The sequence below is a fragment of the Schistocerca piceifrons genome, chromosome 7 (assembly GCF_021461385.2).
Source record: "Schistocerca piceifrons isolate TAMUIC-IGC-003096 chromosome 7, iqSchPice1.1, whole genome shotgun sequence".
Lineage (NCBI taxonomy): Eukaryota > Metazoa > Arthropoda > Insecta > Orthoptera > Acrididae > Schistocerca > Schistocerca piceifrons.
In genome coordinates, this window is record NC_060144.1 from 532,512,333 (window position 1) to 532,527,162 (window position 14,830).

The 14,830-nt window shown below is 42.3% G+C and overlaps 1 protein-coding gene across 1 annotated transcript in view; it reads left to right on the top strand.

Annotated features, from left to right (window-relative positions):
- The first annotated feature begins 635 nt into the window (after nucleotides 1-635).
- The window catches only part of LOC124709069 (zinc finger protein basonuclin-2-like), a 577,389-nt gene continuing 563,194 nt past the window's right edge, over nucleotides 636-14,830 (top strand). Inside the window, exons 1-2 of the mRNA XM_047240717.1 lie at nucleotides 636-691; nucleotides 2,146-2,254. Of these exons, the coding sequence (XP_047096673.1) occupies nucleotides 636-691; nucleotides 2,146-2,254 (165 nt within the window). The remainder of the gene's footprint in view (nucleotides 692-2,145; nucleotides 2,255-14,830) is intronic.

Here is a 14,830-nt window from a genome sequence, read left to right on the forward strand (position 1 = left end):
TGTGACCTCTCTGACAGGAAATATTATTTCCTTTAAAAAATGCTGCATGACTGGGAATGCCGACCATGACAAGTCGAACAGTAGATCGTTGACGAGACGACACGTAAAACCCCGATCTTCCGTCCTTCATCTGACGTTGTATAGTATTAGGGGTCTAATCAAAATGACAAAAATTGATTCCTATAAGAGTACTTCTGAGGTTTTAGATGCATACTTCTGTTAATAACTGTAGAATAACATACGATATGAAATTAACAATTTGCACGCTAGACTATCATGAAAAGAGAGGGCTCCACAGGAATGAAAATTATTATGTGACGTGAATCTCAGTGGTTCAATGGTTATGTACGACACGACATATTGAAAAGATACGAATTCGAACCTCCGTTACTCGTCAGATTTTAAGCTGTCATTTAATACTTCTTCCACCTCTGGAAATGTCCGTTGATGCGTAAAATTACGAACTGCACCGCCCGAGTCCACATTAAAATGTAGGTCCCCCTATAACTGGCTGGGTAAGTCAGTTCATAAGCTCGGAGGAATATAATGCCATAGCTCCTCCAAGTGGACCATGCTTAATAAAATATTGGGGTAGATCACAGCTTTATTCAATACACTGTCTGAGTTCTGAGGCGATGTATAGATTCCAAGTGTCACCTCCAGTACATGCTGTTGTTCTACAGCAGCTGAGGTCAGTTCTGTGATGAATATCATTCTGCACTTGAGCCCTTCTGTTTGTTGGTCCATATGAACAGAAAAAGATATGAGGCTTCTAGATAGGACCTGATGTTAACACTTCGCGCCAAGGCGGACTCAAAAGGGTAATCGATTGAACATATTCTCAAGAGATATGCTTCAGTATCTCCGTCGAGTCCCAATCAAACCTTTAATTTCTCCTTTATTAGTGAGGAACTCCGCCTCCTAGCCTACGTTCTTGGGGAATCACACTCGTACATGTTTCTTAAATCAAAAGAAAGGGATAGACTTAAGAGAGACAGCTACATCGTTCGCTGGAGAAGCTACAAGACTCTTACATACAGAGAGCACCGTCACCTAGCAACAATCGCTTGTCGTGTTGGAAAGAACTCCCAGACGTTAGACGCGGCATTCGTGCTGTTTTGGACACTACGATGCCATGAACACTGGGCAGCGAACGGCGCTAAAGTCACACAGCAGCTGATTCAGCAATGTGGACAGAAGAGAAGACGAATGTGATCTAGAAAAGTACTTATCACAAATACCTATACATACCAAAATACTTAGGTAACAGGAATAACGAGCTATTATTGATCATTAACTGTTGAAATTGCACGAGATAGTTTTCCAAACGTAAATGTTGCTTTTTACAGTATCATTATCGCCGAAATGTAATCGCCGGATCCTCATACATAAATAACGAGCGATTGTAGTGAAAATATTAACTGTTAAAATATGTGTTAAGCTGATAGGATACCAATATTTATCGTATAAGCGAATTCACACAAATTATTCCTATCAGACTGTTATTTTTTTCAAACAAATCTTGCCACAGTACTGGAAACATCTGAAACAATTCTGTTCATTTATTTTACCTGTTTGCAGGCTTGATGCAACTCCCGGATGCTTGGTCCCTGACTCGGCAACTGTATTACGGTACCAGTTACCCGGATATTGCATATTTTCGTTCCCGAAAGGCGGAGTATGCTTCACGATCGTGATGCTAACCCATTAAACCAGAAGCAAGCGTCAGAGACATAAAACTTCCCGGCAGGCTAAGCCGTACGACACGGGTCCTTGAGAGACTTTCATCTGAACTTGGTGGCCCTTAAGCTGACGTCATGCTCACGAGCACACAGACGCCATCCTTTCTCTTCAGTGACGACATCAATAAATATGCTTGCCTGATGCAGAACGTATACGGCAATCGGGGACGAAAGTGCTAAAATTTAACACCTAGATCCAACTCTCTTTACGACACTACGAGTTATCAGTTTTAAGAGGGATGTACGCAAAACTGGTCAAAAATGTTGTTTTCGGCCAGCATTTAGCTCTACGGCAAGTTAGAAATTATGTCTCCAGTTTTCAGAGTTTAATTCGTATTGAAAATGATGTAAAAGCCATCTTTTTCAACGAATGTGTAGTGACACGCTCCCTTTTTCTACACAGCTCTGCACTTACAGTATTTGTCATGTTTTATTATTTCCTGCGGTCAGAGAAGCGTATGAAGGGTATAGAGGGCGGCGAAGCAATTTACGATGAGTTATCTTTGTATGCCGTTAGCTCTCTTTGCCTGTTGTTACTGTCTCTGATGTGCAAATATAAACACTTATTGTTCTGTTGTTACTGCAAGAAGCAAATGTGTCTGCAAACTTTTCGACTGAATTACCGTTTAAAATGCCAAGATATAGCAGTAAGGTTTTTAAGAAAGAGGAAAAAAGCCGTCATTTACGTTAAAAAACTGTTTCAGCAGGCTACTGAAGGGGATTGATAATATCCGTATTGCTACTTATGTCAGTGAAGGATATTGCCAAAAGGGCACGCCAAAAGAATCGGATTAGAAGAAAAGAATCGGACTAGAAGAAAAGAAGACCAAATGTATGGTTGTGGCAAACATTAAGGCACTTGTTTATGACCTCAATCCTAATAAAACCGTACCAGTTTGCTTTTGTTCAACAATATGACTTTCATTATCTTAACCGGTTTCCGGCTTACAAGGCCATCTTCAGACATTTACTGAGTATTGTAACAATGGCCTTGTAAGTATTGTAACAATACTCAGTAAATGTCTGAAGAAGGCCTTGTAAGCCGGAAACCGGTTAAGACAATAGAAGTAATATTGTAGAACAAAGTCAGGCTGGTGCTTTTCACTTACTATAATGTTGTTCTACCAACAATCGACGCAAGACTCTGTAAACATAATAAAATCGTCTTTCTGCATTTCCCGCAACTTACGTTTTTCAGTGTATAGGAAATGTTTTTCCGCTAAATCATAGCAGATTAAGAGGTGAAATTTGCTAAATAGTGTAACACAACTTTCAATGGTACAAAATTTTTCATAGCGCGTTACTGTAAGATTTACTTAAAATTTTGTAAAACAAAAATTGCTATGTATCGTACACATAAATTTAAAAATTGATTGTGGGAGTTCTAAGAATAATACTGAAAAACTGGTGCACAGATTTGTTAATCTAATCACTAAGAATAACAACATGCGTAAAGTTTGGTTCAATTATCTCTCGAACAGCAAAAGTTACGTTAGGCTATACCTACCTTTGAATTTTCTCATTCGTCCCCCTTAGGACCGCATACTATTTCGACGTCTGCGTTATCTGTGTTCTTCAGGTGTTAGTCTCAATGATCTCCGATGTCCTTGCAGTCTAGACTCCAGTCTTCAGTGAAACTGAGGAAACCTCAAAAATCATTATTGTACGTGTCCTTACTCTCCAAGCCAACGGCTTTGCCGCAGTGGTCACACCGGTTCCTGTCAAATCACCGAAATTAAGCGCTGTCGGGCTGGGCTAGCACTTGGATAGGTGACCATCCGGTCTGCCGAGCGCTGTTGGCAAGCGGGGTGCGCCCAGCCCTTGTGAGGCAAACTGAGGAGCTACTTGATTGATAACTGCTCTGATGATGTTCATCTTTTTCTAGCTCGTGCTGCTTTTTCGTCTTTAGTAACGTCCTCTATAACCTGCTTTGCCCTTTCTAGTCTTCATCTTAGCTCAGTTTATCTTAAGTCATAGTGCGCGCTGAGGGCCGTTCGGAGACTGACCAAACGGGCTGTTCCGTCTGCGAGCCTTAGCACTGGTATTTGTCCCGCTCGAGCATCTGGCTGTCAGTGACTCCCTGAACCTATTTGTTGTACAGATTCTTCGGTGGAACTGTCTCCACCCAGTTTCTAGAGGGCACTCGTCACCGGTTTTACTACTGCTGGCCGGTGTTCCACTTCGTAGATTCCGATCTTTCAATAGGGCGACCTTTCTGTGCTAGTTTTCGAGCCAATAAATGCAGGTTTCAATAGGTAGCTCCTTATGGATTACCAACAGACTGTTCGACACCCTACTAACAAAAAGTCTCTTTGCCACCACGAACTCTTTAGCTTCGAGGTACAGATAGGAACGGAAAAAAACCCTGTGCAAGTTGAAGATGAATCTATGCCTGCAAAAAAAGACGATGAGTGTTCTTTTTAATGACATTATAAATGTATAGAAACTATATAAAAATACTGGCTAACAAACCTGGCATTGCCTGAGTATCTATTTTGGCAGTTTTATATTAGAAATGTACGGTTTATGACCACTGGGCGCAGCAGCTTCGCCTATCTTTAACGCAATTTTGTAGAATTCTCTGTGGCAAAGGCACTTCATAGCTGTATAGAAGACTATTGTTTTCGCCTACAGTGTTTGAACTTCGAAGTTGAAGATGTCAAAAGCGCTGCCAGATGTCACGGATTTCCTTACGTTGACTCGACTGTAGACGTGTCTTAGTAGCAAAACAGTAAATGTATATAAACTTCATGCATATGCGGCGTTTTTCATATATGTCAGTTTTTATAGCGTTATATCTCCTGAACCATGGGTCGTACTATGATACGAGGGCTATTCGTAAAGTAAATTCCGATCGGCCACTAAATGGAAATCACTGTGAGACTCAAAGATGCTATATTTGCAAGAGTAAGTTACACCTTACAGCTGCTTCTATACACAGTCTCGCTCCGACTTTAGACATTTGTTGTAGCGTTGTACCAACTTTCCAATACCCTCGCCATAGAAGGCTGCCGCCTGCGCTTTTCCGCCAATTGTATACGCTCGCATACAGCTCGTTTCTGTACCAAAATGTTGTCTTCATAGCCAGCGGTTCATGTGAGCAGAGACGAAACTCAGGACGAGCCAACTACGGGCTGTGTTGTGGGTGATCAAACACGCTGGAGGAGCAACTTCATTGCCCCTGCAGAGTACAGCCGAGAATTGTCGTAAAGAACTAAACACATGACAGTTGTGTTACGCGGGCTGCATATCAGGCGAAATCTGTCATACGGCTCTCATACTTGGCGGGATACACTATTTTCTATGCATCTTTACGTGTTCACTGTGTGCTCAGAATTGAAAAGAGCGGCGTGCCGCAATCGACGGGCATCCTATATACACACTACCCAACACATTAGTGCAAAACTTTATCGCATTTTCACAGTGTTTTACATTTAGAGACCGATCGGAACTTAGTTTCCGAATAGCCCTCGTCTATTTGTGTAGGTGCATTAAGCGGTTTATGTGGGTACTATCTGAGAAATATGTTGAGAATACAGTTATTTGCAAAGACGTAATAAATTTAAGCGTCCTGCACGATACGGCGGTTTTTCACGCATCTCAATGTTATGATGTCACATCTCTTGAACTATGACAGCTATTTAGTTCTTAACCTCCACAGCGATTTTTGCCTTACAATGAGGGATATGTGCATCAAGTTTGGTTGAAGTCGGTCCAGTAGTATAAGAGTAAATGTGGAACATATCTACATACCCACGTACATGCATACATCCATTTTTATAATACGTACGGATGTAGTTGACACAAGGACATGATAAATGCAGGTCATAACAGTATACTGACTGTCAAAAACGGAATTCAGCTTGTTAATGCTTATTCGCTGTGGACAATGTCGGCCATATTATGTATCTTTGATATGAACCCGAATCCTGTAATAAGACGACTGGTTCAAGATACCAGGTATAAGTTATTTTGACGATGGCGTGTCATTTAGGCAGGTTGAACATTTTGTGATATTTCAGCTTACACTTGTGAAGGGCTATAAGGGCTAAATCATTGCTGTGTGAACTAAAGGAGAAGTAACTTACAGTCCAATGGCGGAAATTTCTCCCAAAAAAGAAATATAAGAGCAGTCGTAATGATACGCGACAGTCGTCAATGCGTGTCATACATCCCGCTTCTGCCCTCATATGGTGGTAGAAAACGAATGAATGATGCAGAAGCCGTTCATAGGGGGCAATGCGTGGGACAAACATACAACTGCATCTGTATTCCGGAAGCTACCTTACGGTGTGTGACAGAACTTACTTCAGATACCACTGACATTTGCTCCCTCCTCCTTTCCCGGTTCCATTCGCTAGTGGTGGACGATTCAGATTTTCTCGTCGTTCTGATTGCTCGAGATATACGTCTAAGAAAGTATTATGTAGACTGAACCTGTTTCGAACGCGCGCTCTCGGATTTCCTATTCACTTAACGACCCCTGTAGAACACGACGATTGCTGCACTTGTAAACGCTATGAATGAGTTTTTCAATACGTGTTTCACGTGGATTAAAATATTCAGTGGTTTGTGTTTCAATGTTTATGACAACTGAAATGTTTTAAGTAATTTCTCTAACACATGATTGCTTACGGCCGAAACCGGTAGTACTAATAAAATCCAGTTCAGTGCCATGAGTTTTTTGTAACTAGAAATTGTACAGTTGTCATTGACTCTTCGGATAGTAATGGATCTCTCCATCTATTTATGCGCAAAATTTTGCGTTTGTTTACGTTCAGACGCAGCTCCCAATCCATACACCAATTGATCCTCCCACAAATCTACCTGCATTTCGAAACAGTCTTGTTCTACGGACATCATGATCTTCAGACAGCCTCACTGGCTTATAACATTATATCTGAGTAATTACTCGCCTCCTTAGGAGAAATCACTAACTCAAGCTTGTACGATAGCACTCGACTCGGAGGTAAGCCTCTTAGAATTCTGGTAGTGGGTGAAATTTTAACTGCCAGTATTTGACCAACATGGGAGGAAGAGTTGCTGGCGTAAAGTGCCTGATGGCCAGTTCTTGCGCCAGTGTCCTGGATTAAATGTCAGTCCTCTCCACAGCATCTCATGAATTGAGGGCGTGTGACACCATCGATAGTGGTCCGTCCGTTGGATGGGAACGTTAAACTCTACGGCCCCCTTCGTACTACTCGAGAGAAGTTGGCTGTGTGCTGGCTCCGGATTTTACTCTCTCCCTTCTCTCATCGTCATCATCACACAACACAAACATAACAATACACAAAACTATACATGGATCCATTACACTCACCTCCACTAACCAAATAGACTTAAGACACGCCTCTCATCTACCCTCCTGGAAAGAGGCCAACGCGCGCGGAGGAAAAGCATTCTTTCCGACAGGCAGCTGAACACACGCCGTGACATATGACGTTTACATTCTTACCTAAATAATTTCTATGTATTGTAAAAAGCAACGGCCCCGTAACACTCTCTTGGGATGCTCCTGAAATTACCCTAATGTTTGTCGACTTCGTTCTACTGAATCCTGTCTGCTAGAAAGTCTCGAATCCAGTTACAAATCTGATCCGATACTCGTCACGGTCCGGATTACGTGGAATTCATTCAATATTCAGGACACAAAAAAATCTCTAGATGTGCAAAGCCAAGTAGGTGCCAATAAGTGACACAGAAGTATGGCGGAATACGGTGTTAGGGAGTAGTTGCTGATCTGTCTTTCGTGTTGTATTGCTGTGGCCGAAGAAACTTTTCGGCAAGACTCAGTATCGCCAAGAGCACCTCCGAAGATGTCCAACGTAGCTCTGGACGAAACGTCAGGAACCGAATAGTTCCTTCGTCCACGCAAATACAGCCCGGAAGACTCGTCAGCAACTACAATATCCGTTCGTGAAAGTCTTCATTGTTTGAATGCTAGGGAAGTCAAAACTGCTTCAAAGAACGTTATTGTTTGCGTAATGTTGAAAATAGACTTGCCGTTAGTGACTTGTACGTGTGTCGTTGTCATATTGACGAGAAGGCTGACATTCCGTCGACGTCAAGGTCTCTAGCGACTGAGCGCTAGATCGCTTTGGGAAGTTTATGAAAGGAAAGTGGCCATGTCATTTTCAAAGTAGCGATCCAGGAATTTGCTTTCTGCTGTTTAGGGAAACCACTATAGAAGTTAATTCGATGGCAGGACGTAGAACTAAGGTTCTGTCCTCTCCAATGTGAGTCCAGCTGCAAGCTGTCGGTTTTCCATGTAGAAAGGCTACGTGACTGAAGTATATTGTACAAAGGGCACTGACCACGTGTCTTGATTGATGTGTCGCCGCTGACGTCTGTGGGTGACTGCGACAACAGGTACTCACGTGGAGTTTATGCCACTGTCCAGAAACTGAAAATAAATTAAACGATAAATATACTGGAAATGTAGTGAGATGGAATCGAAAGAAAGATTATTACCATTACATATGGTAGGCAAATTAAATCTGGCCTGGAAGATATCTATGCGACTAACGCGGAACTGGTCCTTGCTGACGAGCAGGAGAGCTGTCCATCACAGAAAATGCTTCAGGCCGTAATTTCGATGTACCAGTCGGTTGATGTTACATATCTACGCATGTCCATCTTCCACAAGCTCTGTCCCGAATACTTCGCTATGTCATTATGTTTGAGTAAGTGAGAAGAGCAGACGCGTTTAGAGACATGTTGAATTGAACACAAAAATGGTGCTCACGATAGTGCAGAACGTGTTCGTTGCCGTATGTTATGCGAAACACAATTCGTGGAAAACATGTGCGGAGCTGTTTGCGCAAGAGTTGAAGACTGAAAATATTTCGCAAGATCTCCAACAAAACCTGCAGTCCGATACTTAGCGGCAACATGGCGCATAACAGTCTGTGTAGCAAACATAAATTGTAAGTATCCGAGAATATGAAGAGCAGATAAACGAAAACTGAATACCCGCCACAACGGGACGATGGAATGGTTCAATTGAAAAGCAATCACCACACGCGTTAAGGAATTTATTCCACTGAGAGACAAGGTGATAAATTCCTGTTTTGAGAACACAAGAAAATCTCTAGATGTTCAAGGCCAAGTAGGTGCCAATAAGTGACACTAAGTATGGCGGAATACAGTGCTAGGTAATAGTTGCTGATGAGTCTGCCGATCGCTTCCCACGCCCGGGTTCCCGGGTTCGATTCCCTGCGGGGTCAGGGATTTTCTCTGCCTCGTGTGCTGTCCTTAGGTTAGTTAGGTTTAAGTAGCTCTAAGTTCTAGGGGACTGATGACCATAGATGTTAAGTCCCATGGTGCTCAGAGCCATTTGAACCACTTTTGAGTCTGCCGAGCTGTACTGCCGTGGCCGAAAAACGCGGTCGGCGGCTGCCGTATCCACAACCGCTCCCACCTTAGCGCTTCCTCGTAGTACTGAAACCGACGTCCACGCATGTATTTCTTCAGATTGCCAAATATGTGAAAATCACACTGTGAAACACCGGCACTGAACGGGGGATGCTGCAGTGTTTCCCAACCAAATCTCTGAAGCGTAGCCTTAGTCCGATTTCAGTGTGTGGAGGCGGTCGTTATGCGTCCAACAGAATGATTCCGTCCTACAGCCCGAATCCAAACGGCAAAGCCAACAGCAGAAATACCCCTCATCTACCCCTAAAAAGAAATCCAAAGCTTTTCACAAAAGTTCCGGTTAGGTTTTGATGACCTTCTTTGACTACAGGGACCCTCTGTTCCTCGAGCGTGAACCAAAATCAGTACGTAGCACTGTGAAGTCACACTTTGCGGAAACTGCGACGCGCCATAAAGTCAAAACGCCCAGGAATGCTATCGGACAAAATCATCTTGTTGCAAGGTAACGCCCGTCCCGACACTGCCAATCGGACGAAGCCTCGGTTCAGCGATTTGGTTACAAAACACTGCAGCATCCTCCGTACATCTCGTATCTTCCACCGGGTGATTTCCTCGTCTTTGGCGGCCTGAAGAAAGGCATACGTGAAGGTCGGTTTCAGTCGGACGAGGAAGTGAAAGATTGAGTGCGATTGTGGGTTGTGGAAACGTCAGCGACAGACTGCTCTCCGCAAAACAAGAACTGATTGTCTCGTCTCCCAGTGGAATAAAGGTCTTTGCGTGTGTGGCAGTTATGTTTTAATGGAATAATTCGATCTTCCTGTTGTGGCGGGAGTTTGGTTTTCATTTGACTGCCACTTACAGTTCGAATGCAAGAAAGTGTTGCTCCAATGAGTGGCTCGGCCAGTTTCCTTGTTCCCATTGGGTGTGTAGTGCGTTTAGTCAAGGACATACCTAATAAATTACGTGTGCCAAGCGGCGACAGATTCGAAGAGAATACTGCGTCAAGCAAACAATGATATTACGACAAGGGATATTAACACAGCTGCTTTATAGGTTCAGCCTATCTCTGACGATGCATCTGAAACATGAACCTGTAAATGAAAAAAGCAGAATCTACTTTGTATAGCCTGCGAGCCAGCCAAAGAGTGCCCTGACCTTTGCGCATTTCCGGGATCTTTCTCAGGCTCCCCAAAGAGCTTTGGTTTGAAGATACTTGCCAGAGATATTAGCGCCAGCGTTCATGTCGAAAGCCGGCCGAAGTGGCCGTGCGGTTAAAGGCGCTGCAGTCTGGAACCGCAAGACCGCTACGGTCGCAGGTTCGAATCCTGCCTCGGGGATGGATGTTTGTGATGTCCTTAGGTTAGTTAGGTTTAACTAGTTCTAAGTTCTAGGGGACTAATGACCTCAGCAGTTGAGTCCCATAGTGCTCAGAGCCATTTTTTTTCATGTCGAAAATTCTCTTTGATGCTACCGAGTTATCTGCTTCTGTGGTCAGGCTATGTAAAGAGACACTATTTCTATGCATAAACGTAAACATCACAAAGTACGAAGGCACGGGCGCCTCCCGCAGTGTGCTCCACCTGCGTTTTCTCACTCCGTCGTACAGACTACGCCGTCTGACCGGTATAGCCGGTCGGAGTGGCCGTGCGGTTCTGGGCGTTAGAGTCTGGAACCGTGTGACCGACCGAGTGACCGCTACGGTCGCAGGTCCGAATCCTGCCTCGGGCATGGATGTGTGTGATCTCGTTAGGTTTAATTAGTTCTAAGTTCTAGGCGACTGATGACCTCAGAAATTAAGTAACTCAGAGCCATTTTTTGACTGGTATAATTATTGAAGCAAGGTGCTTATGTTGAAGTTGCTTAGTTTCTACCTGACAAGTCTTTACTAGAGGTCATGGTACTATTTAACTCTCTTTGCTGATATGATAAATGAAGCGACCTGACCCCCTGCAAATTCATTCTGTACGTCAAGGACAGCAGAAAGCATACTACTTAGCAACAGATACGCGCTACACTCGACAATTTGGTTGCGTAATCTGGCGCTGCCGTCTGAAGATAAAGACTGGACACCACTGTTCAAGGAATCAGTTTTATTTGCTTGTCGTAGGAAAGAATAGCTGTATTGTTTTCACGCATTTGCAGATTCGCGACGAGATAAGTGTATACTGTAGGCAGTAACAGGTGTTACTTTCACGTGTTCACTTCAAAGAATTATAAAATCAGTGCGAATAATACACAACGCTTGAAACAACCGTGAGTCAACTCTATATTTTCTGAAGCCTACATGTACTGTAATGTCTTTTATTATACTTCTTGTTGCTGTTTCGTAATATTTCCTTTCTTCTTGTCATACTTGGATTAAGGAAGTGACTATAATAGAGCTAAAAAAAATCTTTTTCATATTCCACTTACGAACCAAATAAAACTTTCCGTTTAGCCGAGAAATTAGGTCTGTTGATAAATGTTAAACCCCCTTACATTTTAATTGCTTGTTGGCCCCTTTGCAGAATCTTTCTTTTCATGACAACTGTTAAGCCCTTTATCTGAATGCGAAAAGATTTGTCCATCACGCCTATAAAAATCGGTCATCTAATCCAGTAGTAATACACGAAATCCTGTAAAATTGCCGCTCACATTTTATAAGGTGTCTGCAGAATTTGTAGGACTCAGTATTAAGTTGTGATGAGAAAAGCTCTATACAGTGAAACGCAGTGAATTCGACACAGCCCGAAGTACTGGTTTATTCCTGTCTTTTCAATAGCAGACTTTCATCTAACGTTACTTCTTACTTCTTCCTGGAAGGAAGGAATATTACGGTTTAATCTCCCGTCGAACTTTCCTCCTGATATTCTAGTTTCTGCGTGATTGTAATTTTCAGCGCTCATGCGAAGTGGCGATATACTTGACTGTTGGGAGTAATAAGTATGTAGGTAACATTGAAAGAAAAAAACTATCTATAGTTCTATCAGTGAAAGCTGAATTTCGGACTTTCCTGTCACATTTTTAACGAGGAACGCAAGTTTATAGATTACCAGCAGTAGCAGGCTGCCCTGATCCTCACGCGATGGAAATCCTTTGATGAAGTTTCGCTGCTGTGCAGTGTACCAAAAGCCTCTTAAGCCATATCGAGATAGCTGATACGAAGGTCAAAATCAGGACAAATTCTAGTAGGTCTACAGTGTGTGTATCCGTGTATGGGGTTGACTTGCGGGATTGCTGTCGGTTGCATTCTGTGAAGTATGATTGTTCGTATAAGGTTCGTTAGTTGGAAGAAACTGCCTGCAGATTACAATTCGGATTAACAAGGTAGCTGCTGCTCGTAAATAATAAGAATTCCCATACGATTTGTCTTCTAAGTTTTTTCATAGTAAGCAAGCAAACTGTTTCACAATGACGAACCAGCTTTCACAGAAATACAACTTTCTGCTGCTGCTCTAACATGTCTCTGTCTTACAACAATCCATATATCTCTCTCTGTTACCACCGATTCCACAAGAGTCACCAATATAGCAAAAGAAAATGGTTCAAATGGCTCTGAGCACTATGGGACTTAACATCTGAGGTCATCAGTCCCATATAACTTAGAACTACTTAAACCTAACTTACCTAAGGACATCACACACATCCATGCTCGAGGCAGGATTCGAACCTGCGACCGCAGTGGTCACGTGGTTCCAGACGGAAGCGCCTAGAAACGCTCAGTCACAACGGTCGGCTATAACATAACGTCTCTTTCCTCCAAGCTCGAAGCGGCAGAACAGAATTACTAAAATTGTAAGTAAAGAGCCTATGCGTTTACATACCTGTTGACGAAAGTATTTAAATTTACTTTAGTTTTTTTCATGTATATAGCACAAAACTTATTAAAAACACTATTGCAAATAATTTATAAAATTAACATATTTCTGTTCTTTTATTAATTCACTAAAATTTTTCACGTTATATCAAATGAAAGCAATAGTTCACAAAGTATATCGCTCGCAAAAAACTGATTTGCGCAAAGTTATAATTTTTTTTTATAAACGAAGTGATCTATACCTACCAGTATAGATGGGTTACTATTATAGAAATGTCGATTTGGATTTAACGTTTCTTCAATGACGAGATCAGTAGAGACTGACCATATATGGACAGGGGAAGCAAATTGGCAGTGAATTTTTCAAAAGAATCATCCCGTCTCTTTCCTTAAGAGACGTACAGACGCCGCTGAAACTCCACATCTGAACTGTAGGCCGTGGTTTTGAACCATCCGCCTCCCGAATGCGCGTCCGTTTTCTTATCACAGCGCCATATCGTTCGGCATGCCATGACGAACCAATCAGATGTGTGCAGATTACATATTATCCTACGACTGTTGATACGAGACTCTTAAATACTATATTTCCCAAATCCATTAAAAACTCGTCCTAGAATTTTGATGTTTCCCTTATAGGTGACAAAGACGACCATCTATTAGTTTGGTGAGCTTTATTGTGGAGGTGATTTAACCGAATCCGCCAAAAGAAACTTGCTTTGTCTACCTTGGGGTTGTTACCTCCTGCATCGCAAGCGCACTTCGATCAGATGGTCTGCAGCGCGACCAGAAAAGAAATATTTAGCGTCACATGGACAGTGTTAAACTTGTACCTAGAGGATGGTCAATATGGGTGGAACGACCAATGTAAAACAAAATCAGTGAATAAACAGAAATTTAAACTTAATTAGTGTATGGGAGAGGGCGAAAATGTGTGAGGTTATGTTATCAACATAGTGGCCATTTTCGGACACGCCATCTTGGGCGCAAATGGTAATTTTCGAATGGAAAGGGAGTTATGTGAAATATGACACAGACACAGAATTATACACCAGAAACCATGGCATTTTTCATTTGAGCATAGCTTCATTCACCGTAGTATTTTCTACAAAACAGGGATGTCAGCACATTCCGTCTTCGCACAAGCGCCACTCCGCACAACTGTCAGAAACGCACTGACGAGGAGAACACGGCAAGTGCCAACAGCCGATTCCCCAGAAACTTCGCTCAGAGGAAGAGAAGTCAAAGTAAGGGAACACGTCTCCCGACATATCCGTGGATACCCGACCGTTTCTGATAAGACGACGGTCAAAGTTTTCGAGGTACCTTATCTGTTTTTTACACACCGATATCCTCTAACGAAATGTGGCTCAGTTGTTAGCATCGCGGAATATTAATTTTGCATCCCATGTTGGAAGCCCGATTATTGTTCTCACCTATTTTATTTTATTGCTTTTTTTTACCTACTCATGTATGTAGAGAGTTACTACATAAGTGTTCTTATCAAATTAGGGGATACAAGGGCGTTATACTAATTGTAAAAGTACAACTGGATACCACAATAAGTGTCGCAAATTTACTGTATAATATTATGTGTGTGTGGTATGTTGAGGGTTTACAATTTTTTTTAAATTGTCATATTTTGTTATTTCATTCTCATATCAATTCTTCCATTAATTCTTATATATATTTTCATGTATTTGTTATTCTGGAAGATGTGATGCTTTCCCTTGGATGATATCGATCATAGAAATATTCCAAACAGATATTCCGCACACCATGAGAATCGTGCAGTGGTAGATTTGCCACAGTGACATTTCTTCGTATGAATCTCATTGAGAAAGAAACGGCATTAATACTGCAGAAAATTTCGCACGTTGGCAATAATTCTGCGGCAAAGCATGCGCAACGGATCACTTTC